Source organism: Typopeltis vanoorti, chromosome 3 (genome assembly GCF_054136105.1).
Source record: "Typopeltis vanoorti isolate ZY-2024b chromosome 3, IOZ_Tvanoo_1.0, whole genome shotgun sequence".
NCBI lineage: Eukaryota > Metazoa > Arthropoda > Arachnida > Uropygi > Thelyphonidae > Typopeltis > Typopeltis vanoorti.
The window spans coordinates 116,146,334-116,174,143 of NC_143551.1; the positions used below are offsets into that span (position 1 = coordinate 116,146,334).

Below are 27,810 nucleotides of genomic sequence, written 5' to 3' on the forward strand. Positions count from 1 at the left end.
GAATTCCTTTCAATCTCCTACATAACTGTTTGATTCTTTTATCCAATATTTTATATCTTAATCTTTTTTCCTTCATTTGCTCCTCTTTTCCATGTTCTTCTTTCATCGATAAGGTTGATTACTTCTTGTGTTATCCATGGTTTTTTCTTTCTTTCTTCTTGTTTATTGATGTGGTTTTTAGCAAATGTTACGATAGCTGTTTATAGTCTATTCCACCGAGAGGGTTCATTTTCATTTTGCAACTGTGCAAACATCAGTTCTGAAACAGTTTCATAAATTAAATAATATATATATATATATATATATTATTTAATTTAATTACTTATTTATTATTTTTTAATCAGTTAGGAAATTTAATGACCTTTTTCTTATCTTACATTAGCTACTTAGATGGCACATTTTGGAATTGTCAGTTATTGTTCGATTAGCTTTATACTGAAGACGCCTTTGATACTTAAGCGAAAATTATACTAATAAAATAATATTTTATGTGAGTCAATTCCAGTATTATAATTTATTTAAAAAGGACTACATCCAGTTCCACCAATACAGCCACTCAGGACTCGCTGACCATGCATTGGACACCCACCACAGAATACGCTGGAAGAAGGCCACTTTATTACACCACAGCAAGTATAAGTACGCAAGATTATTCCTTGAATCAGCCTCAGCTCTAAAAAACTTCCCAAAACTCAACAAATTTGGGTCCATGAGACCGCCCCAAATTTGGGAAGCATATATTCTAAGACTGTGAGTCCAACGCCAAGACAACCGAATTTAGTCCACTGGGGGACATCTTTTAGGACTCTAGGACACTTCAGTCTCATTTGCTTAGTGTGAGTGCCTACGTGCACATATCATTGTTTTGTGATCTCTGAAGATGGCAAATAATGATATAGCAAATAATAATGCCAAAATATGGGTAGTTATTAAAGTTTTTATAATTAATAACTGAGTTTACTTTGTCATTTCCTAAAAAATTAGAAGTATGAACTTGTCAGTCCCAGACAAGTTAAGTAAAGTGCATCAAACCAATAAATCAGAGAAACCTAATAGAAATATGAGTCACTGAACAAAATTAGAACTCAACATCTTAATACATACCTGTTTTATGGCAGTTTGAATTTTTTCAAAATTCATGTTTTTCGACTCTTCCAAGATGGTTGCCTCATCCAAACTCAGGATATTAACTCTGCTCTTACAGAGTTCAACCATTACTATGTGAGGTTGTGTAGCCTGTATTGTCTAAAGAAAATATAATGCGATGATAAATTCTATTCAACTCTAGTGTAAGATTTAATTACAAATATAAAGAGGATATTAAAAAGAATATAATATGAAGATTCATATATACAAATGTATTAAACTTTCAGTTAAAATAATAATTAAAAATATTAAAAAAGCCATCTGTAATAGTCTACTTGGAATCTTGCATCATCATAACACAATTTCAGAAGAACTCAAAATGATAACAACAAAATACAAAACAACCCATTCAAAATGGAACTATTTATGTTTTTGTATATGCTTGCTTTCAATGTACAGTTAACCACATGCAAAAGATGCGAGACTGGCTCAGCAAAAATGGCTAGTTTTCCATCCACTATAATAATTTATTTTTGTGATCCCTTATGAGACTGCTACGTTGAAAGATGACCGTATCAATCTTGTGATTACATGAGAACAATTTTAATATTGCCATTATCACTCACATGTAATGAAAATAAAAGAAGCAAATGAAAAGGATAAAAATGAAAATATCAAGAAACGAGCTTCTACAATATTGGACCCTTGACAGATAAGACTAATCTGTAGGATACTAATAATGTAAACTTTTCACATAATACTATCATAGTATCCTGTACAACCTCCCCCCCCCGAGGGTATATATAAAGTATTTGATGATGAATGCCAACATGATTTTTAATTCCAATTTTAATTATGCAGTACATTGCAAGCATCTGCCATATCAGAAATCTATGATTGAATGGCTAATTATAACTTAAGTGTCATATCCTACTCGTTGATTGATTTGGGATTTTATGGCACATGGAAAAGGTCATACTGCACCATGGCATAGGTTACAGCAGTATAATGGTGTTGTACCCTATTGGAATGGCACCTCTTTGTAATTCATGCATTTTTCTTTTTTTTATAAGCAAACACTTCATACTTGAATTTTATTGCAAAAAAAGCATCTTTATATGTTTCATATCTTTATATGTGCAGAGTTTAACTGTAAATCAACATAAAGAGTGAATAGGTAAAATCAAAGAACAAAGTTATTTCTGACAAAAGAAGCATTTTAAAGAAAAGCAATTATATTTAGAACAACACCAATCAGGACATCAAAAGTAGAAGTGAACCAAAAAAATAAATTTTCACCAATAATTAGATTTTAGGCTAACATAAATAACAAGTCAGCAAACAAAGAAACTATCACAATGGACTTTATTTTTTATTATTGTTTAATAATGAAACAAGCAATAATTTGTTCCCATCACAATCAGATTGTGACGGGAAATTTCCCAATGCAATAGTTATGGATATTTTAAGTTAGTGCAATAGAATAACAAGATACCTCTTTGTAACAATATTTTATTTGAAATAATGATGAAGTTACTTTTCCTCACTAGTTCCTTAACTTGACAATACAAGTATTACAGAATTATATTGAGTGCAAGATGGCAATAATCCCTACCTTTATGAGGTGTACATATTTCACTGTTTTCCAAGTTTATTTACAAACTTTATCCATATGTTAAAAGAACAAACAAAAGCACATGATTTGGAGAAGAGCTCTCATAGTACCAAGTTCTAAAAATGGAAATAATACAATGTGAAATTGCAGAGGAATTTTCCAAATTTCTCTATATCTAAGAGCAATTTCCTCTCAATGTATGTCTTTACTCTCTTTTCAACTATTTCCTAATCAAAACTGAAACATATAGCAAATAATGAGAGAGTGTCATTGTGATCATCATCATCATGCATATCAAGGATTTAGGCCTAGCATTACTGTTGTGGTAATCTTTCTGTTTTCATTCTTTGAACGTGTTCTATCCATTTATGTTTATATTTTTTAATTTTTTCTATTACTGGTTCTTGGATTAATTCTTTCATAATTTCTTCATTTCTTTTGTGATCAAATAGGGTATACTTTGCAGTTTAGGATTATTAGATTAAAGATAATAACTCAATCAAGAAATAAGTTAGAAAATATACTCATGTGACCTAGGGTTGCAATCGTGGCCATAACCTTACTCAATTAAATTCCTGCTCAGATCCGTAATGTTTCACAAGTGGTGCATCGAATTCTATACACAGACTCATATTTAGTTAATTTCAAGCAAGGTTTATTAGCTTCTAAAATTACAGTTTACATACATGAACAATCATCACTCTAAAAGGACACATTCTAATCTAAATCAATTAAATAGCTTAATTTCATCAGGTATGATCTCTGAACATAATTTTCCTCAAGTAATTCACACACAAGTTAATAATTCTTTAACATCTAGATTACTACTAAATTCCATTAATTAATTTCTATACTAACAACTGGTAGCATTAATCATTCTTCAACATGCAAATATTCAGATTCACTTAATTACTATTCACTCATAACTTCCTATAAAATACAATTTTCCTCAAATAATTCACGCACAAGTTAATAATTCTTTAACATCTAAATTGCTACTATATTCCATTAATTAATTTCTACACTAACAACTGGTAACTTTAAGCATTCTTCAACATACAAATGTTCAGATTCACTTAGTTACGATTCACTCATGACTTCCTATAAAATACACGTGCTATAGTCCTGACCTATAGCACGTGTAATTGTATCTAAGTCCTTCACTAGTAAAGGATCACATATCATCACACACTCAGATTACATTCATATAAATAACAAACTTTACTTATCTCCACTCGATGGTACCTCTATTTTTCTGCATCTGTTTAAGTCTATCTTCTGTTTCATTAGGACAATTCTTTGTTTCCCTCAATCTACCCCGGATTAAGTTCTTCATAGTAATTACCAGCCTAGATATCGGGTGCATGCTTCTGCTGACTTTTTAACGGCATGGTCTGCCGTTACTTTCCGGGGAATCTAGGACAGGGTTACCCGCTGTAACATCGTCCTAGTCCAGAGGGTATCGTTCGGCCACCCCCGAACCAGCACCAGGCTAAACCTCCACTACTCGAGGAAATCGAGAACTCCACATGACAAGAAAACCCAAGAGAGATAAGAGAGCTCTCTGAGCTCCACGGGACAGAGCTGCCCCTTCTGCTGAGCGGGCATCCGTGGACCTCGGATCAAGCACACTACAACTACCGAAGAGATAAGAGAGCGAGAGGGGGCTTTGCTGACCCTTTTACATGTTCACCCTATCGGCAAAAAAAACACAACTTCGCTGTTCATCCGACACCTCGATTTCTTGTCACATGACCTCACAACGTCCGTTCTCTCCTGCTTGTTTATCCAACGCGCCAAGCACACGACCGCTTGGGGCAACTGACTGCCCCCCCCCGAACTTCGAGCTCATTTTTATGTTTCTTTTACAAGTTATTCTTACACTGAATCTAATATCAACACAAAACCATAACTCTCTTAATTTACACTTTCTGGCAACTTTGCTTTATACATATTTATCTAAATTCCCTTTTTATTTTATTTTATAAAATCCTCTTTGAGCTGATTAATTATTTCTTTCTTCTTAAATTAATGTATTCAATATTTTCTAAATTTCACAATGATACCTACTTAGAAACAAGCATGTTTACTTAATTATTTTCCAGGGTTTTTACTTCTTTGCTCGTTATACCATGATAAGTGGAAATTTAACATTCTTAACTTATCAGGGTATAACAGCACCCCTCTCCCCTAGCTGCCTGTCCTCTCTAACACTGCTCCACCAAATATATAGAGAAGACAAGCCTCGATTAAAGTATTTAATAAAGTAATGAGCAACCTGCTCCTGACTCTGTACCAGACTCTCATAAATCCACCTAGTATTAGCCTAAAATCATGAAACCCTTTCTGGTCCATGGACAAACTCTCTTCAGCTGCCTTACCATCAACACCTGACATGTGTAAAGAACATTGGTCCAACAATCTTCCAACAAATGGTTTCTGGTTGAAGATCCCTGTGCTCCGCAGCCTGGTTTTGCCCTTCCTAGGAAGATTTGGTCATCTATCAACAGGATCAGAACTAACCAGAGCAGATGTGACTACCTACCTACTGCATAAATGGAGACTATCAGACCACCCTTATTGTGACTGTTTCCCTGTGGCCCAGATGATCACTCATACTATGAATGACTGCCCAAGGTGCAAATTTCATAGTGGTGGACTCCAGGACCTCCATGAGGTGACAAATGAGGCCCTGGATTGGCTTTCAGGTCTAGACATTGACCTGTAGCAGCTTTTGCTATAAGAATAAATAAATAAACTTCAGTGGTTGCCACATGGAAACTTCTGCATCACCTAACTCAAAAGTTGTACCTGCAATTACAATCTATTCTTGCGGTCAAAACTATAAACACATCAGTTATTTTTATTCAAAGGGCTGTTCTGTAAAAAAATCAATCTCATTGCTTAACGGGCAAACTGTGTATATGCAGTGTAAATGAGAATGAGGTAAATGTGTAGTAATTGGATTTTTTTTTTTAAAAAAAAAAGTGGGTGGATGGGAAGGGATATGACCGTATAAATGTAGAAAAGTTACATATTATGATTAAACATAAATAAAAGTTATTAACACATATTAATAAATCTTTTTGCTGAACATAGAAAATTAATAGAACTTATAGATTGCTTCTGTTCTTCAATTATTTAAAGGAGGTAACAGAAATGAAATCAGAAATTACAGAAAAAATCTAAATTTATATCCTTTTATGCACCTAATCAGTACAGGTTCAGATCAGGATTAATTACAGAAAAAGTGCTGTTGGAGTTCTATGAAACAGTTTATAGTGAGATAAATAAAGGAATGTACACAACCATCTTTCTTGTGTCCATAAGTTTTGATAAATTTTAACTTTTTCTAATAGATTTGTGTATAATTTATGGGAGTAAATGATAAAATAGATTAGCATCTACATATATTTTATGCATTCATGACATAACTAACTTTTTCTTAGTTTTTTCCATATTTCCAGGCTAGGCAGTTCATCTGCGAGTTTTTTTAAATTGTCGTAAATCTCCAAAAAAATTTCCAATATATTTGTTTTTCATTATTCTTGTTGAGAGGCTTATACGCTGGTTAAACATGATAACTTATATTTAAGGAATTGACAGCGTATACTAGAAATATAAATTAAATAAACTTTAATATATACTTTCCGATATTTCGGCAAACGTCACGTTGCCATCTTCTTGGGAACTTAATATAAAGACACGTGCACACAAGTACTACATAACAGCAAATGAGAACTGAAGCTAGGACGCTAACGTTTTCCTAAAGTCCTGGTGGTGTCCCCTGGCGGGCTATATTGGTTCTTGGCCTTTGGGCTGAAGTTCTTCTGATAATTGTTTCCCAAATTTGGGGCAGTCTCATGCATCCAAATTTGTTGAGGTTTGGCATGTTCCTAAGGGCTGAGGCTGATTCCATGAATAGTCTTTCATACTTGAACTTGCTGCGGTGTATGACTGTAGCTTTCTTCCATCTTATTCTGTGGCGAGTATCCAGAGCGTGGTCTGCAAGTCCAGAATGGCTGTGCTGGTGAAATCGGATGTAATCCTTGTGTTCAGTTTAACAAACAAATATATTTGCATGTTTGTTTTTTTCTTAAAAAAAAAAACATAAAAGTGGAACGGCGCAGTTTTTCAAGGATCAACTGTATATATACCGGGTGATCCAAAAGTCACAGAAAAAGTAAAAAATTCAATAATTCGAAAAGTATAGACAGTAGCACGATGCGGTTTTCACAGAAATGCACAGAAAGACATGGGATTTTTTTTAATAACGAAAAATTTCATTGCCAGAATAGTTATATTTGTCACCGACAGGTGGCATTGTAGCGGTCCCGGAGCTGCTACCTATCACTATTTAAACCGTGAGGTACGTAAATTTCAGATGTAGTGAATACTGAAGTTAAACTTTCAGCATTTAATGTTTATTACTGAAGTTAAATGTTCTGCGAAGGTGAGGCATGTTATCGTTACGAGATAAAGCACTTTTAGTTAAGCTGTATTATCAGAACTCCGAATGTGCAAGTGTGGCTTTGCGCACCTATCATTCGATGCGGGGTATTAGAAGTGGAAACGGACCGATGTCTTGTTCCTCACTGATAGCTATGATGAAAAGGTTTAAAGACACTGGCAGTTTGGAAGCACGTGCAAGAAGCGGGAAACCCCAAAAAAACTATAGCAATTGTGAACGAGGTCAAACACAAGACCAACACACAATTGGCAGCTTCCGCACATGGGGAACGCAGTGCACATGAAATTTCAAGACGAACTGGCATTTCGTATGGGACTGTGTGGTGATCATTCAGGATCATCCTCAAGAGGTATCCTTACAAAATCCAACACGTACAGGAACTAAAACCAACTGATTTCGAGAGACGTCATGAATTTGCAAATTGGGCTTTTCAACAGATGGAAAACAATGCGGACTGGCTGTCAAATGTCCTGTGGACTGACGAGGCGCACTTTTTGCTTGATGAAAGTGTAAATGCGCACAACTGCTGCATCTGGGCAAGACAGAACCCACACGTGATTGTGGAAAACCCTTTGCATCAGCCAAAGGAGACAGCATGGTGTGGGTTCACTGTGTCATTAATTATAGGCCCCTTTTTCTTTGAGGAAGTCCACAGTGGTACATTTCAAACTGTTTCTGTGACAGGCGAGCATTATGCAGCACTTTTAAGAGCCAGCATCATTCCCTTCTTGCAAGAGAGGCAAGTGCTCCATAGTGTAACATTCGTGCAGGATGGAGCACCTTCGCACATCACAGGTCCTGTCCAGCACCTGCTGCAATTGACATTTGGCGATGACCGTGTTCTCAGTCGCTCTTTCCTGCACGAATGGCCACCAAGATCTCCAGACCTTACACCTTGTGACTTTTGGTTATGGGGCTACTTGAAGTCACAGATGTACAGAGGTCGGCTGACGTCACTGGCCATGTTGAAAGAAGCTATTTGCTATCATGTGACAGGAATTACAGCTGAAACCCTCTTTGATGCTGTGCAGGGTGTTGTGCCACATCTGACGTCCATTCTCATGAATAACAGCTGTCACATTGAACATTTGTAATCCTAGCTGCATCACGAACTGTGCTGCGCCACTGCACAAACTACTGACTCAACTGAAGCACCACCTGTCGGCAGCAAATGTAACTATTCTGGTAATAAAATTTTTTGTTATAAAAAAAAATCCCATGTCTTTTTGTGTATTTCTGTGAAAACCACATTGTTCTACTGTCTATACTTTTCGAATTATTGAATTTTTACTTTTTCTGTTACTTTTGGATCACCCGGTACTATATCTATGTAAGCTTTCATAGATATAGTAATTTGATTTTGTAGTGACTATTGATTAAATTTAATTTTTCTAGTAACCAGTATGACTATAGCCCTTTGTTACACATACTGTACAGTTCCTTCTATTTCCTTTTCCTGCTTATTATACTGAGTCTTTACCTTAACCTATCAGTTTCTATATCACCACTATATTATATTATATTATGTTTATAATGTATGTAGTATTACTTTTTACTATGTTCCATTATCTTGTATAGCATCATTATTATATTAAGCTATTAAGTATTTTACTTCTTCAGTCTTAATAAATTCAAAATATTCCTTATCTTTTCCTGTTATATCACTGTGTACTTTTTTTTTTTAAATGACATTTATTTTATTCTTTCCAACAATGAGAAACAGTGGTGAAGATATTTTGTGTACACCTTTTTCAAACTGACAATATGAGATCCAGTTAACATGTTAACGATGGGGCACTGGAAAAACTCCTGCCACCACCTTAATCCTCTAAGACAGCCTTCCTCATAATGAGTTTCTCAACATCTTTAACTTCCAGCTCTTAACAAAGATAATAGATTTCTTCTTTCCCAATCTTTATCTGCATGACGCTGATATACTATAGGCCAAGTTATTTGCATTACCAAGACATAGCTGACAAAAGATAATATATTTATTAGAATAGAATGTGAGGGATGTACTATTTTTGGGTGGAATATAATTGATGGTAGCAAATCATTTTCAGCCAAAAAGAAAAGTTCAGCAGTTTGTGCCATTATCTCTGGGGGGGGGACACAGCACAACCTGCAAAGAATAATGTAGATGGTATTCGTTGGTAAATAATAGGGACATACACTATCTGATCAAAAATATCCAAATGAAAGGTATTAATATGGAGTTGTTCATCCTTTTCTACTATAAGTCATCAATCTTCTGGCACGATCTTTCCACTGTATTTTGGTATTTTGAGGTAATTCCTTTCTATTCTTCCAGAAGTGCATTAGTAAGATTGGTCGCTAGTGTCGGGCAGTTCTTCCTGGCTTGTAGTTAGCATTCCAATTCATTCTGCAGATATGTAATGGGACTGAGATCAGGGCTCTGTGCAAGCCAGTCAAGTTCAGTACCCATCTCACCAAAAAAAAAAACAGACCATGTTGCATCCTCCACCAAACTTCACAGCCGGCACAACTAATACTCAAACAAGTAGTATTCTGGCATCAATGATTTCAAAGTTTCATAAATAATACAAAAACCTATCCTAGTGCAGATATTGCTTCTGATCATAATCTACTGATGACAAAGCTATACTTAAGAAACATAAGCAAAAAATGTGATCTAGGAAAGTTAAAAAAAAAAAAAAAACAGAGATAAGAAAAAAACTGAGTCAAGATCTGAATCAAGAGATAGCACTTATTAAGAATGATGTCATGAGTGTTGATAAACCATCAGTATATGCTTTTTACATAGTAATATATACATAAACAACTTCTAATCATTATAAGAAATATCCATGCTTTAGTGAATCCTATGCTCATTATATAATTTTTTTTTCTTTTTGGAAGCAGCTCAGAAGGATTCATTTTTATTCATGCATATGAATGCTTAAAAAAACATTTACAGTCTATGGAAAATATTTAGCAACAATTAGTGTAATCAGAGAAAAATGGAAGGACCCTTTATTTCTAGCACCAAACAGTATCTAACTAAATATATTTGTTCTAATATCCTGTTTCAAACTTTCAGTTGAAAATGTATGGTAACATCTATTTATAATGCAGTCGTTGGGTGCAGAAAGGAAATGATTTATGGAAAGCAAATAAAGATTGTGTGTGTGTGTGTGTGTGTGTGTGTGTGTGTGTGTGTGTGTGTGTGTGTGTGTGTGTGTGTGTGTGTGTAAAACTTGAAATCCATTTAAATTGAATTGAAATTTTTGATATCATGAAGACTATTCACAAATTCTAATTTTATAAATAAAATTCGACTAAAAAAGTTAACTAATATGCCATACAAACAGTGTGAAAATGCATCCCCAAAGAGGAAGAGACAAAGGTAGTTCCCACAAGCAGTGATGGTACATATAGATGCTGTCTGGTGCCAGCATGTTAAATATTGTTAAAGACAATAAATGATGTGTGCCTCTTGCAAATTTACATAGCACTCATTTAAAAAAAAAGTTATATCTTGGTTTAATTTCAATCGAAAAGAATTTATTTACAGGATTAACTAAAAAAATGTTAATCAAGCAGTCCCATAAAATAGGAAAGCATACTGAAAGTTTCTAGTAAATATGTCCTAAAAGAATACAGAGAAATGTAAGCTTTGTTAAAAGTGGCTAAACAAAAGTCATGAGATGTTGAAAGTTTATTTTTCACTTGGTTAGAGTATAATAAATTTAGTTTAATCCTTTATCCAAGTGTGAGCAAACAAAGTTTGCTCACACTTGGATAAAGCAACGAGTTGCCCTGGTGTGGTATCACCTTACCCTAGTCCTGAAGATACTTCAGGCGCAAACTTTGTTTGCTCACACTTGGATAAAGGATTAAACTAAATTTATTATACTCTAACCAAGTGAAAAATAAACTTTCAACAACCTTCTCTAAATCCAGAGTAATTTATTAAAAAAGGGTGGCACACCATTTGGCAACTCCTATAGGTAGAGATGACCTGCGAATGCTTCTGCCTGGTATTTCCACTAGGGCCTGGCTCCCACTGAAGAGACCTCAATAAAGGTCGAAACTAGTCTGGGTAGTGGCCCTTCCCTTAATGCATAACATTAGACATATCCGCAAGGAGATGTGTTTTGCATTATAGGAGATACTGAGATAGGAGTGTTCGTAGCTTTCTCCACCTTTGCAACGAGTTGCCCTGGTGTGGTATCACCTTACCCTAGTCCTGAAGATACTTCAGGCGCAAACTTTGTTTGCTCACACTTGGATAAAGGATTAAACTAAATTTATTATAAAAAGTCATGAGAAGAATTTGGCAAGAACATAGAAGGTAAATATCAGTAAGGTAGTGAAATGTTCTGGAGGTGACTGAAAAAGCTTAGAAAGGGAGGAAAGAGTACTTTAAGTAATTCACTATGAGTAGTTTAGATCAACTTTGAATGATTAACCAAGTTTGACTCAGATGTTTTTTTGATTCATCAAAACTGAATGTTACTCTGACAAGTTTCACTGTTTTTGTGGCTGACAGCTCAAGAAGATATTTAACACAAACATTTCCAACAGTCATTATTTCTATAAAATTAAAAAAAAAAATACTTAACTGATAGTTAAATCATGTATATCACGAGTCACATTATGTGCAGTTTATACACTGCAGTGAAAACGACGATTGCTGGCATAAGAGATGTTGCAAAAGAAACTTATTTTCTGATGAACCATCCCAAATTGATGGGATGGTTCATCAGAAAATAAGTTAACTCAGAAATTATTACAAAGGAATGGTCTCCTTATATGGACACATTAAGAAAAATATCTCAATTATTAAAATCAGTCAATATCAGAATGGTCTTCAAACCATTTAATACCTTACAGTTTCCTACATTATTTCCCTTAAAGCAGTGGTGGCCTGTGAAGTTTTAAATGGGGATGCTGCCTATACAAAATAATTTTTTAAAAATTATTTTGTATAGGCAGCACCCCCAGTTAAAATTTCACGGGCCGCCACTGCCTTAAAAACAAAAAACAAAAATCCATTCTATGGTATACAAGATTCTTTGTTCTTGCGGAAAAGGTGTACATAGGTCAAACTGGGAAAAGTTTAAATTCATAAAAGAGAACACATAGGCGATGTTGAAAACAAAAGAGAAGAAAGGCCATTCCTAGCACACATCCTCACGGAACATTACACAGCACATTGGCAAGCTTCCTCTATGCCAGCGTTTCCCAGATTTTTCCTACGACAGAACACTTCACAAATCCTGAAATTTTCACGAAACACCTTGGTTATTTTGTAATGTATTAATAATTAATTATGGCATAATCATAGAGTATTAATACACTTATGTATATGGTGTGACATGTTGACAAATATAAAATTACATTTAAATCGGTTATCAATCACTGGACTAATGAAATCTTGTAGCATATTGTAGTTTCCTCAGGTCAACATCATTAAATTAATTTGTGCTGATTTTCATTGACATATCCCATTCTGATCACCAAAAATTTATAACATTATTATAGGTACTTACGAGTGAATGCAGACTTTTTCTCCTGTGTGCTGGTAGTTTCCCCCTCCTTTTGTACATCCTGGAGATCGCTTTGTAGACTGGAGGTGGATGAATCACTATCTGTTGAATCACAAATGCCTTCAATAAGAGATTTCTTAACACCAAAATTAAACAAAGTCCCTTGTCTCTTATTCATATTAAAATTTAAATCTGTAGGCCTATTACTTTTAAAAAATCACGGCGCTAGTTTCGAAACAAGCACTTTCACCCTACAATATGAACTTGCGAAGAAAGTATTCAGTATTACTAGATTTGAGAACCAGATACAGACTACCTTGATCTTCAATTTCAGTGGAAAAATTTTCTTTATACTTCCTTGCTGATTGGTCACTAACATTTGCAACACAGATGTTATTTCGTTCAGTTCCAAGAACAGAGGATATGGCGCCCATTGTTGTAATCGGCTTGCAGGCAATTTTTATTCCCGGTCATAAACAGCAGTATTCCCTTTCCCAAATTACTTCCATGTTTAAAAATACATGGCTTGGTCACTGACATCATGGAACATTTATTCACTTTCCACAGAATACTGGTGTTCTGCAGAACACAATTCGGAAAACCTTGCTCTATGCCTTACTTAGAGGAGAATACTTTGTCAGATTGTTCAAGGAGTCTTTGAAGTCATTGGTTCACACAGCAAATTAAACAGAAACTAAGATATTATACTTCATGACATCTGGAAGTCATTAATTAACGTACATAACATTAACAACCTTTCCTATACCATCAATCACATATAGGGCTTAGACAATGTACAGATTGCATGTAATGTGAATTATGATATATGTCAGTGGTGGTGAACCTTTTTATGTGTGCGTGCCAAAAGTTTAAAAATCGAGTTGCTGATGTACTGGCGCGTGCCAAAAATTCAGACAGTTTTTAGTAGGGGAAAATTAATAGAAAATCTATTAATTTCTGTTATGAACGTTATAAGCAGCAGGCTAGAATAGTCACAACTGTTGTACGGAAAGCAAAGTCTGATTATGAAAAGAAACTGGCTGTGCATGCTAAAGATAACCCACAAGAATTCTATCATTATGTTGCAAGTAAAAGAAAGAATGAATATGAAAGAATGACTCTTCTAAATCCAGATGGCATGAGGGTTACAGATGCAGATGAGGTTGTTCAGTTAATGAGTGTCCATTTCGTTAAAAGGTATCAACTTGATGAATGCAACATTGAGCACACTGTTACCTGTTCACTAGATGAAGAAATGCAGGTGTGTGAGGCCGAGGTATTAGAGCTGTTGCACAAACTGAATAAGAATTCAGCAATAGCAACTGATGGAATATCAGCACGTGTGCTACAAGAGTATTCAGCTGAACTGGCAATTCCTTTGACCAGGATGTTTAATATGAGTCTCAGAACAGGGAAGATTCCGCAGGAATGTATGGTAATTCCATTGCACAAGGGTGGTGCAAAGAGCGATGTATCCAACTATCGACCAATTAGTATCTCAGGAGTGGTGGTGGTGAAGATTTTGGAAAATTGGTTAGGGCCCGCATTCAGAAATGGGTTGACAGTGAATCTCTACTTTGCAATGAACAACGTGGGTTTACTAAGGGAAGGTCATGTTTTAGCAACTTCCTGACATTCTATAACAACGTTAGAAATGAACTAGACATGGGGAATGACACCATGATACTTTTGGATTTTACTAAAGCTTTTGACAGAATACAGTATATCAGACTGCTGCATAAATTGGAGAAAATGGGTTTGGTTTATACAATATTAGCATGGATAAGAGGATGGCTGACTGACAGATATTAAAAAGTGGTATACAGGGGATCTGAGTCTGCAAGGTTTAAGATAACAAGTGGTGTACTACAAGGATCAGTGCTTGTAGGCACTTGTTGTATTGAATAACAGTGCAAGGATCCACTGTTATTCAATCTGTACATTAATGATATTGGGAAGGATTTGACAAGCGATATACACTTATTTGCTGATGATACAAAGATAGGTAGGGTAATCAGGAATGCTGCTGATATGCAGTCTTTGCAGAATGATTTGAATAGGCTGGAATTGTGGGCATGGGAAAACAGGTGTCAGTTCAATGTCAGTAAATGTAAAGTCATTCACTTTGGCATGATTAGATATCCAGTGTCGTATTATATTGGTGGGATTAGGCTAGAAAACTGATGAGGCTTGGGATTGTGGAGTGTTAATAGATAGGAAGTTGAAGTTTAGGGGCCATGTGGCAAAGATTACAAATACAACTCAAAAGATAATTGCAATGCTGAAACAAACATTCACATGTAAAGATAAAGATGATATTTTGCCTCTTTACAAGGCCTTGATGAGACTTCACTTGGAGCATTGTGCGCAGGTCTGGGCTCCTGGTTTCCATTGTGATTCTGATATATTGGAGAGAATAAAAAGGAGAGTGTTAAAAATGATATCAGGATGATTGTGGAATACTGATTATGAAGACAGATTGAGAATTTGTAGACTGCAGAGACTAGAAAAACAGGAGAAAGAGAGGTGATAGGATTGAGACTTACAAACTTCTGAAAGGGTCATACAGGATTTCAATTGATGGAATTTTTCAATTTATGGAGGGTGGGGAAAGGACGAAAAGGCATCCTTGAAAGCTGAGAATGAAGGCGGCCAAAAAGGGTGTGAGGGCTAGATTTTTTTTCTCAGAGGGTGGTGCGTGATTGGAATGGATTGCCACTGGATGTTGTGAGTGCAAACAGTGTGAATGAATTCAAGAATAAGTATGATAGCTGGTGTATGTAGTATATGGCCTCCCTTGATGAGTCTCTGAGTCCCTAGAGGTGTCTCTTAATAATATTTATTTATCAAATCAGCTAATGCCCCCCCCCCCCGTATATATAGGGAGTAGGCGAGGCTGTTTTTAGCCCTATCTAACTTTTGGAGACTGAGTGGGCAGTTCAATCTCCAATCTTAACAAGTGCTGCCATCTCGTGGTCCCTAACCCTAACACTTGTATTTAACTTGTGAAATAATGTGGGTTCTACGGTCAATTTTCTTAATTTTACGGGACGAAAAACCCGAGTTTTCGAGAGAAAAAACCTGCTTGCCTGTGCCAGAGATCAACTAACTCGGGAACCGGTCGAAAAAAGGCTTAGTAAAATTTCCTCTAGTCACTGACTAGACTCGAAATCAAGTCTTCCTTTATGCAGTCAATCGCAGTGACGTGCAAACGCCACATCCACTGAGCTAAACAGGCTCAATATTTATTTATATATAAATTTATATTATTCAGTGTAAGTCAGCTGAGCAGGGGAAGCTCAACTTGTTGGCAAAATGCTTACCGTATTCACTCGAATATAACTTGCCCTCGCGTATAACCCGCACCCGTGATTTTCCTTTATGAAAAAAGACATCAAAAAGTGTTGCATATTACCTCCCACACAAAAAATGTTTAAACATGTTCACTTCGAGGCGATAGTAACTCGTTCCCCACTCAGTTAAAAACACGCACTCCCCAAAGCCATTATATTGCAGATGCAAGAAAAACAAGTGTAGTTTTATTGTATCCCTGAATAAGGTACAAAGGCCTTTGCAGTCTGTGTAATATATTTCTCAACAAATAGTGATTCATTAGTTAGTGCCGTTTTTATTTCAGCTGTCTCAATTGCACTATTATTGTCCCCTCCCACAGAAACTATTCTGTACAGACTCAAGTCAGCAACTGTGTTTCACTGCAACCATATGTTGCACCAGAAACACAGTACCTAACTAAAAACTATTGTCCAATTTTTCAATTACATGAAATAAGTGTTTATTTTATTGCATTTGAAATTCTCGATGTCATTATGACAGATCACAAAGACTAACTTGAAATAAAATTCTATGAAGAATTGAAACATGCCATATAATTACGGTGACCATACGTCCTTTATTTAAGAGGACAGTCCTTTAGATTTATTTATTTTCTAAAATGGCCATTTTGTCCTTTGTTTGAATTGAAATAGTAAATTGAATATTAATGCCAACATAATTAAAGATGCAATTCATAAATTTTACCAAATTTGCATTGATTATTTTAATAACTAGGACAGCTGTTTCATGGAAATGGAAGTATTTGAATGGTCCTACTACGAGAAATCCCTCTGTGGGCAAAGATCGAGGAAAGGGTTTTGTTCATTTCCAGTCAATGGAACTTAAACATAAATGACGACGAACTATTTGATGAAGTTTCGTGCATTAAAAGTTATTTCACCAGTGAAAAGATTGAAGAATGGCAATAAAATGACGTAGTAGTATTGACTATTTTAAATATTTCACAGATAAATATGTATCTTTAAAACATTTTAAAAATCGTCGAATTTTGCTTATGTCTCCCTGGATCTAATGTCCGCACTGAACGAGTATTTTCTTTAGTGAACAATATGTGGACCAGTGGAAAAAACCCAATTAAAAATCGAAACATTGAAAACATGCATTTATACCAAAAATGGAATCTTATAGTTTTATGAATTTTTAAAACACAAACCTGATTTATAAAAAAAAGTTCATTCTTGTGTAAAGTATCAAAATTAAATTTTTTAAAGTAATAATGTGATTGTTTAAAATGCTATGTATATGCTTATATTTTACAATAAACGTTATAAAGCTTTTTAGTTTTAGTGAAACAAAACTAATTTTATTTCATTAAATTTGAAACAAATTTGGTGATTTGTCATTTGTTTTCTCCAAAAAATATGGTTACTGTACATATAATGCATGTGTGAGTTCGCCTGCCAGCTCAACTCAAACAAGCAAGAATAAAATTCAACCAAGGGTTGAAACTTTGTGTGAGTTGATCCCACTGGTAATGAGAAGTTCCGCTGGAATGATAAACGTCACCCCATCGTGAATGTGTTAAAACTAGGAAATATATAGCGAATGTTGTTATGACTAGGGATCCCAGATACATTGGAAAAAAATACCAGTTTTTTTTCCAATGAGGGTGAAAGTTTAGTATGCACATCCATAACATATGCCAGTGTTACAAAATGATTCTAACTTTCCAAGTGTGTGCCGGGTAAGGTTTACTATGCACACACTTTATTAAGCATAAGTAAACAAATAGTAAATCAAATGGTTAGGCTGAATATTTTCATTAAGCCACTTTAAGTTGCCTTCAAATGGTTTTTTACTTACTATTATAGATACAAAAATAGATTGTACATTTACAATTAACACTTGTGTTTTTGTTTGCCCACACGTAAATTTTCTATCATATAAATGACACTGACGTGTAGAAGTAGGGAGATTCTTGTTCCATTGTATAAGGCTTTGATTAGGCCACACATGGACTATTGTGCCCAGATTTGGTCACCTGGTTTTCAGAAGGATGAAGAGATGTTGGAAAGGGTCCAAAGGCGACTGACTAAGGTAGTTTCTGACCTCTGGAATGTCGAGTATGAGGAAAGATTGAAAAGGATGTAATTTGAAGAGTCTAGTGGAGAGAAGGAAGAGGGGAGATATGATAGAGACCTACAAGTTGGTAAGGGGTTGTTATAGGATCAATGGTGGAGAAGTTCTACAGAGAATAGTGGGAGATCAGAGGAGAACCAGAGGTCATCCCTGGAAACTGTATAAAGAGGGTGTGAGTAGGGGAGTGAGAGGCAGGTTTTTTTCGTGCAGAGTTGTGAGTGATTGGAATGCCTTGCTGAGAGTGTGGTGTCTTCAAGGAGTTTGAATGTGTTTAAGACGCGGTATGATGAGATGTGTGTGAGATAAAAGGACCTCCTAGATGAGTCTTTGACTCCATGAGGTCTTGTTTAATAATAATAATAATAATAAAATAATAATAATAACTTACGTATTATTTTAGATGTACAATCCATTGATCGAATACTCTGGTTGTGAAAACACGTGTCGAGAAAGTTGCTTCTTCTGCAGCAAGATTCTCCCCCCCCTTCTCTTTCTTGGTAAAGAAATCATTGACTTTTGCACTTGTACTAACTTGAGATGCAGATTTATGTACTTTCGTAGCAATGTGCTCGGTAATGTCGGACTTTCCGCCATGCTCGACGCTAAGCAAGCCACCACAAACTGTGCACTCTACTTTATCTGTCTCACCCAATTTAGTAGTTTTTTTTTTAAAAAAAGAAAATTGAGTTTTTAAAGCGTTTGTATAATCACACTTCCTTTTCGGCATTTTCAACGTTCAACAGGGCCACAGGAGAATTGAAAAATCATACATTTTAACAGCAGCCATACAGTAATTAATACTCTGCAAGCACCAACCTGTTTCTCTCGGAGCAAGCTTCTAAAATGACATGGGTCAAGTGGCCCGCTCTGTGCTATTTAAAGCTGAGCCAATATCACGGCACACGCCAAAATGTCAATGCACATGTGCACTGTTCTAACGTATTTATCGTCGTTGCAGGGTTGCCATCACTCGCCTTGAGAAAATAACAACGCGTCTACAGTTCTCTGTAATGACAGAGAGCGATGTTTGTAATAGAATAGATATTGTACCTCATCGAATTTGTTATTCACTCCTCAACTCTAAAATACAGGACAAAAAGCTTCTCACAAGTTTTCTCGGGACAACAGGACGCATTAGCCAAAAAACGGGACGATCCCATATTTTAGGGAATGTCTGGGATCCCTGCCGATTTTCATAATCACCTTCTGAATTGTCCATCGCAATTCTTCAGGAAACTTGGCCACAGAATCTTTATCAGCACTAAAAGATTCCCCAGTTATTCTTATGTTATGCAATCCAGTTCAATTTTTAAAACGGTCAAACCATCCTAAACTCGCAGTGAAGTTTTCACATTCCTCTTGAAATTTGGTCTCTTTCAATGAGGTAAAAATACTGAGAGCTTTTGCCTGAATATTCCTTTTACTAAGAGGTATTCTTTTTTGGTTATAATCCTCAATCCTGAGTGATAGAAGATGATACATCTTTATCATTAAATGGCTTCCATTTCGGATGATCTGCGTGCTTAAAGAAGAAGTAGCAACTTTTCCTTGCTCTTTGTATTCTTTGCTCTTATTTAATATAGTGCAAACTGTAGACTCGCTGTATCCTAGGTCTCACACAATCACTGTATTACTAGTGCCACTTTCATGTCTCTTAATGATTTCCAGCTTTTCTGCTCACTGCAGATTGGCAACAAAAAATTTCGCATAACGTAAAAAAATCCCGTTAACTGATTAATTGCTCGCTTAAAGCAGGAAATAGTATCATTTCACTCAATACAGCTGATTACCATGCATATCGAATTCGCATTAAGCGAGGTTTTCTATAATAGAAAATATTCAAGAGGAATGGAAACAGGAGTAGATATCAATATTTGAGGCAAAAAACACTATCAAAAAACCTGAAAATTGGAAAGGCAGCCAGAGTATAGGATATTTAACCAGAAATGCTCAAATATGGAAGCATAAAAGATTTGCAATAGCTACATTGCATAATTCAAAGATCTCGGTCAGAAGGTCAAATTCCAGATGATTGGAGTAGAACTCTCATAGTTTCAATTTATAAAAGGGAAATAAGGCTAATGTGAGAATTACAGGGAAATTACTCTATTAAGTGTTCCAGGTAAGATTTATTCAAGGATACTTGGGAAGAGTCTGAATAAAAATTGTGGAAGAGAAACTTAAAGAAGAACAAGCTGAGTTCAGGCCAAACAAAGTTATCAAGATCAGATTTTCACTTTACAACAAATAGTTGAGAAATTGTGGAAATATAACAAGGTTCTGCATTATTTAAGTATGGTAAATGCATATGACAAAGAGCCCAGAGAAAATATTTCCAAAACACTACAATTATATGAGGTAAATGAAACATTATACACAGCATTACACAGTCTACATTTAAGTTGTAAGTCAGCAGTTAAAAATGAAGGAAATACAGAAAGATGGTTTCATGTAAATCAGAGGTAAAACAAGGATGCACATTATTTCCACTCATATTCCTTATATATATGAATCACATTATGAAAGTAAGCAGCATTATACCTGATATCAGAATTGGAGATACCAAAATTAGCTCTTTGCTTTATGCCAATGATGTACTCTTAAACACATCTAGTGTAAAAAGTTATTTACCTTGGGTATATATTATGTTAAAGATACCAAGAAATTTTATAAGCTAAGTTTTTAATCCTTTTTCCCAAGTAAGTCAAGTTTGTGGCTGCATGTAGTGCAACACTAGGCAACTCGTTGTAAAGGTGGAGTAAACTCTGATCACTTTCCTTAGAATTTTCCCCTAATGCAAAGCACATTTCCTTGCGGATATGTATGCTGCTATGCATTAAGGTAAGGTAACTACCCAGACCGGTTTCGACCTTTATTGAGGTCTCGTCAGTGGGAGATAGACCTAAAAAATGCCAAGGATGAAGAGTAATACAAAGCTTATATAAATTTTACCTATACAAATTGCCATAAGGTGCTTTGACCTCATTAAATAAAAATCTCAGGATGAGAGTAAGATGTAGAAAGTTTTTTACCTTGGGTATATATTATGTTAAAGATACCAAGCAATTTTATAAGCTGGGTTTTTAATCCTTTTTCCAAGTAAGCAAACAGACAAGTCAAGTTTGCGGCTGCACGTAGTGCAACACTAGGCAACTCGTTGTAAAGATGGAGTAAGTTCTGATCACTTTCCTTAGAATTTTCCCCTAATGCAAAGCACATTTCCTTGCAGAAATGTATGCTGCTATGCACTAAGGTAATGGTCACTACCCAGACTGGTTTCGACCTTTATTGAGGTCTCGTCAGTGGGAGCCAGGCCTAAAAAATGCCACCTTTACAACGAGTTGCCTAGTGTTGCACTACGTGTAGCCGCAAACTTGACTTACTTGTCTGTTTGCTTACTTGGGAAAAAGGATTAAAAACCTAGCTTATAAAATTGCTTGGTATCTTTAACATCATTAAGTTTAACATCTTTAACATCTTGGTATCTTTAACATCTGTAATAAATAAGGCATGAAAATCAGCAATAAAAAGGCCAACACCATGAAAATAGGCAGGAACATAGAAAACTTCAGCTGCATTCTCAATGGAGAACCTATGGAACAAGCAAAATATTTCAGCTATTCAGGCAGTTTTTAGTGAAGTGGCAAATTAAATTTGGAAATAGACAACAGGATAAGCACAAAGATAGTATGGCGAGGAGTGTCAGATGAATACATTTATGTGGAACAATAGAGAAATTAGCCAAAAGCACTAGCAGTATACAAGACAGTGCTCAAACCAATTTTAAGTTACAGATCCGAGAGTTGGGTTAGAAATAAAGTGTTTGATCAAAGATTAGAGATAACAGACATGAGAGTTCACAGAAAAATTATCAGCCTGGATAGATGGCACCAATGGGAGCATAAAAATGTGACATTTGGAAGGAGATAAAGCATTGTTTGCACTGAAGAATGTGTGAGCAGGGCTAATCTAAGATGATGTGGTCACTTAAAGAGAATGGAAGAAGAAAGGTTAGCAAAAGAGGTGTTTGGTGTTAAGATGGTAGGAGAAAGAGTCAGAGGGAGACCAAGATCTAAGTGGGTTGACTCAGTCAACCCACTTAGAAGCCTTAGAAGATCAAAATGTTAGAAACAGGAATTTTGGAGTGCTGACAAGTAATAAGACTATTTTGGAGGAAACTTGTTGTTAGTAGATCAGTCATAATGTAACCTTAATCATGTTGTGCTGTCATATTAGCCTGAACACCCCTTGAGGATACACATCAGGAAGTTGATTATAATGATGATGAATTAAGTAAAAAATAATTATTTTATATAAGCAAACATGACAAAAAAAGTTTATATCTCAAAAATGAAGGGCTGAACTTATGTATAAATAGAATGGATTTTATAAAGATAATTTAATACAAATGTAATGATTTCTTAATAATGTTCAATTACCACAGCACAATCCCCTGTCAATACCCATCATATGTCACTGTCACAAATGCACTTTTATTACTGCCTTTAAAAGATGCAAATGCAATAAAATTAATTTCTAAATATGCATATTTTTCACACCTTGGCCACATCCTCCTGGCTTTGAAGACTAAAGTGAGCTGTTCCTACAAGATAAACTGTGCTTCCATCTTTTGTCTTCAATACTGTTACAGTATTAGGAAGTTTACCAGCTTCAGGTTCAAGCTTGAAACTGCTTACAGTACCAGGATACTCATCATCTATATCTAAGTTGTCTTCCAAGTCTGATTCTGTTCCACTTGTACCATGTTCACTATCTATAAGTTAAAAACAAGACCTTGAATTTAAATTATTAGAATGAATTAACTTATAAAAGTAAATTACAACTTTTAAACAAGTGCTGAGAACAAAATAACAGTAATCATTACCAAAATGGCAAACCAAGAAAATTCAATGCTTGTGACAAATTTGTTATATTGGAAGAAAAAAAAGAAGATCACATAAATTCCAAACTATAAACATAAAAGAGACCTGATAAACTTTGAAAATGATTATTATTATTATTATTTTTTATCCTTTTCTGATTACATGACAATGATTCACCCTATAATATCAAGCTAATAATACATGATCAACATTTAAACTAAAATGTTGTGAATGTTGTAAACCAGATGCTGTGCTGTTGAGAAAATGGTAAAACACTCTCAATTTTAAGCCTGCATGTCCTTGTATGAGGGTGGTCTGAAAAGTTCTCAGCCTCAACCATAGATGGCAACACTATCGGCAAGACTTTTTTTTTTCTAAGTTGGTACATCTGTCATAAGCATCCATGTGAAATTGCAAGTCATTCTATCAAGTAGTTTGTTTTATACAGCTGTCTGAAGCAAAAGTGCTGTCTGTATCCCTTGAAATGGATGAAATTATCGTACGGCTATAAAATTCTTTGTAAAAGATGGTTTAACGACAAAAGAAATTCATTCAAAGTTCATAAAAGTTTATGGTCACTCTTCTCCTTCATTTTCAACAATTAAGAAATGGGCTGTTGAGTTTTAAACATGATCATACCAGCTTTGAAGATGATCCACATGAAGGACATCCAAAATGTGTAACAAGACCAGAAATCATTGATCAAGTGCACAACATGATATTGGATGACTTGCAAGTCAAAGTGCGTGAAATTGCTGAGACTATAGGCATTTCAAAGAATGTATAGGATATATTTTGCATGAAGAATTGCAAATGAAAAAGCTTTGTGCAAGAGGGTGCCATGCTTGCTCACAGCAGATCAAAAACACACTCGTATGAAAATCTCTGAACCGTGCTTGGAGCATTTTAACAAGAATAAAACTGATTTTGTGCATTGATTTATTACTACGGATGAGACTTGGATACACCATTACACACCAGAAGTGGACAGAAGCCGGTTGTTAGCGCCAAAGAAGACAAAGTCAGTTCCATCAGCAGGAAAGGTCATGGCATCGGCATTTTGGGATGATAAAGGCATTTTGTTTATTAATTATCTTGAAAAGGGTAAAACAATAACCAGAGAATATTATTCCGATCTTTTAACCAGACTAGATGAAAAAATTTGTGAGAAAAGACCTGGTTTGCAGAAGGAAAAAATCGCCCTTTTTTTGGCAAAAAATCAAGTGTTTTAGCAATGGGAAAATTAAGGGATCTGTACTATGAATTGTTGGAACATCCACCCTATTCCCCAGATTTGGTTCCCTTTGACTTCTATCTCTTCCCAAAACTAAAACTCTTCCTCGTTGGTCAGCATTTTTCTTCGAATCAAGAGGTGACTACAGCTGTAGAGGGGTATTTTGCAGATCTTAATAAGAACCACTACAGGGATGAGATAATGGTGGTAGAGCATTGCCAGAATAAGTGTATTAGTCTTAAGGGAGATTATGTTGAAAAATAAAAATAATTTTGAAATTATAAATTCGTTTTTTCATTTTTAGGCAGAGAACTTTTCAGACCACCCTTGTATATTACAAAAGTTTTAACGGATAAAAAAACATGTTGAGGAAAAACGGTTTATTAAAAAAACTTTACAGATTATACTTCTGCAATGTTATCCTAGCTTTATCAAAATAATAGGTATTTAAAAAAGATAATTAATGTAAATTAATTAAATTAAATATATAACTTAAAAATGTAAAACAATGCAGATCAGTTAAAAAAAATCACTTTTGAAGTTACACTTTTGTTTGTTAAATAATTAAAGTAGAAGAATTTAATACTTAAATATTCATTTTCAGATGACTGCTTTAGCAAACAGTTATTATTCACCAAAACAATGAAAATTTAATATTCATCTAATTTAATTAAGAACAAAACCATTTTCAGAAAATTGACACAGGTTTTTTTCTCCACTTATTTGGGACAGGAGACTACAGCACTCAGGATTATCACCCTCTCAGGTAAGCTTGTAAATGGATGGTTGGTTTAAGGTACTGGCAAAAGGAGAACAAAGGTCATACTACACCAAACCAGCTTGTAAATGACTCATCAGCTTTGTCCTCCCCCCCCCTCCAGTGTTTCAGGTGACACTGTTAGGAAATTTAATTACATATTTCGCTATTGTAATTCATTTGAATAAATGAATTAATGACAACGAAATGTTAGTTTGTCCTTTTATATCTTTTTAACTATTAACATGAAACTTTTGCATAATTGGCCAAAATGTTCTTGTCCTGAAGTGTCCCAATTAACCAAAATCTACTGTACATGTTATCAGATGAAGACTGTTTAATAAAATGCATAAACCATATCTAGAATTGTCTTGGAAGGTGGATATTGCAAATTAATGCATAGAAAACAATTCTTATCTGAAGGACTGTAAAGAAAACTATGAAGCACTAACCCATAGGCCAAACAAATAATTATCTAAGCTCTGAATTTTGGGAGGTCACTGTTTGTAATTTTCTACATCAATGTGATTTTTTTTTTATTAGTCAACATCTTACAAGTTATTTCTTTTATTCATTTGACACTAATACTTGTCTTTGGACAAGTATTAGTGTCAAAGACAAAGTTCATGTGTTATTCTCATTATTCTCAACTGCATTCAATGCTAGCTTTCATTCTATAAAAATGCTAGGTATGTCCTATTTTCATTCAAGTTATTTGCAACTAGATGATCTTGCTGTCAGTTTTTATACCTTGAATATACTCTTTGAAATAAGACTGAAATAATGGTAGCAATAAAATATCTTTAAATTCATGTCATGTCTGTATTTTCCATCTCATTAGACAATCTAAAGCATACTTGTGAGGTCAACTAAAGACTGAACTACAGGTTTCACCACCTTACTGATATGATGAGTTTAACAACAACCAAAACATGGATGAAAGTAAATATTGAAATTTCATTGAGTTAGCTGAAATAATTTGGATATAAAGCTTAAGATGTTGAAAATCACCATGGTCAATTAATAAAGAAATATGATATATCCAGCATTTACAATAAACAACAAAAATAATCCCCCAAAAAAGCAAGTATTTATTTCAGTAAAGACAACATTAGTAAGAAGATTTTATAAACAATAGCCATTTCGGTAAAAATAAAACATTGCATTGCTGCAAGAGATGGTAAAGAAATTAACTGCCAGCTTGGTTGGCCGAGTGGTTAGTATATCTGTTCTCCAGCCAAAGGGCTGTGAGTTCGAATCCTGCTGTGGGCATGGATATTTGTGATTGTCTGTGAAAATACTAGTGGCAGTAGTGGTGGGTGGTAGATGGCGTTGGTGTAGATGATGATGGTAGTTGTAGTTCATTGTAGTTGGTAAATTGAGTGGTGGAGACAGAGAGTTGTAGAGTAGGTGCCCTTCCTCGATGAGTCTTTGGACTCCTTGAAGGTGTCATGTAATAATAACAAATAACTGAATTATTGCTTATCCTGAAGTTTAGGGGACATACTGCAAAGGTGGTGAAGGTAACACAGAGGATTGCTGCAATTATGAGAAGGACACTGACCTGCAGAGATAAGAGGGTTATCATTCTGTTGTATAAGTCTCTGATCAGACCACACTTGGACTATTGTTCTCAGATTTGGTCCCCAGGATTTGAAGGGGATAAATTAACTGTGGAAAGGATACAAAGACGGATGACAAAGATGGTTTCAGGACCGAAACCATCATTGTCATGAAGATCGGCTGAGGGAATGTGGACTGCAGAGTTTGGTGGATAGAAGAAGGAGAGGTGATATGATTGAGACTTTTAAACTGTTGAGAGGTGGTTACAGTGTTGACACTGGGGAGTTCTTTCGCTTGGTTGAACAGTGGGAAGGAGTGATGACAAGAGGCCATCCCTGGAAGTTACAAAAGGAAACTGTGAGCAAGAGGGTGAGGAGTGGTTTCTTTGCGTGGAGGGTGGTTGAACCGTGGAACGCATTGCCTGATGGAGTGGTGAGAGCGAGAACGGTCAATGAGTTTAAGGAGTGGTATGATAGACTTTGTGTTTCTTAGAGGGGACCTCCCCCTCGATGAGTCTTGACAGACTTTATGTTCTTAGGAAGGACCTCCCACGATGAGTCTTTTGACTCCATGGAGGCCTGAATAATAATAATAATAATAATAATAATAATAATAGAGAGAGAGAGAGAGAGAGAGAGAGAGCAGTTCTATGAGAAATATAAGGCTCAGGCTAGGAAAGTGACTAGTATTGTAAGGAGGGAAAAATTAGAATATGAGAGGAGATTGGCACTGCAACCCAAGGAGAAACCCAATGAGGTTTTTTTTTTTGCTATGTAATGAGCAGGACGAAAAACAATAGTAGACAGGTTACCTTGCTGGGTGGAGATGGGAATCAGGTGACCAAAGCAAATGACATAGTTGAGCTATTTATTCCTTTATTCCTAGAAAGATGACTGGTGAAGTGTTAGAAGTGAATGAAGAGGATGTAATTAAGAGGAATACTGAGTATGCTAAATGTCAACAAGGCAGAGGGACAAAATGGAATTACACAATGACTGGGTGCCACATAAGTTGATTTTTAAGTTGCATCATATGGGAATGTGCTATGGAACTGACTGTGCCATTAATTTGGCTATTTAATGAAAGTCTTGCAATGAGGCATTTACTCCTGGAGAGTACCTGCCTCATTGCAGTATCAATCTATAGGTCTGTTTGTATTTTTCCTGTAGTTATGATTTTGGAGAAATTGGTAAAAACTCATATACAGAGTTGGGCAGATGAGGGTAATATTATTTATGCAGGCCAGCATTCAGAG

The 27,810-nt window shown here is 35.3% G+C and overlaps 1 protein-coding gene across 1 annotated transcript in view; it reads right to left on the reverse strand.

Annotated features, from left to right (window-relative positions):
* The window catches only part of LOC150108492 (traB domain-containing protein), a 149,891-nt gene that overhangs the window by 74,716 nt on the left and 47,365 nt on the right, over window positions 1-27,810 (reverse strand). The window contains exons 3-4 of the mRNA XM_090415905.1: window positions 22,678-22,892; window positions 1,105-1,245 (exon numbers count right to left, since the gene is read on the reverse strand). Of these exons, the coding sequence (XP_090272031.1) occupies window positions 1,105-1,245; window positions 22,678-22,892 (356 nt within the window). The remainder of the gene's footprint in view (window positions 1-1,104; window positions 1,246-22,677; window positions 22,893-27,810) is intronic.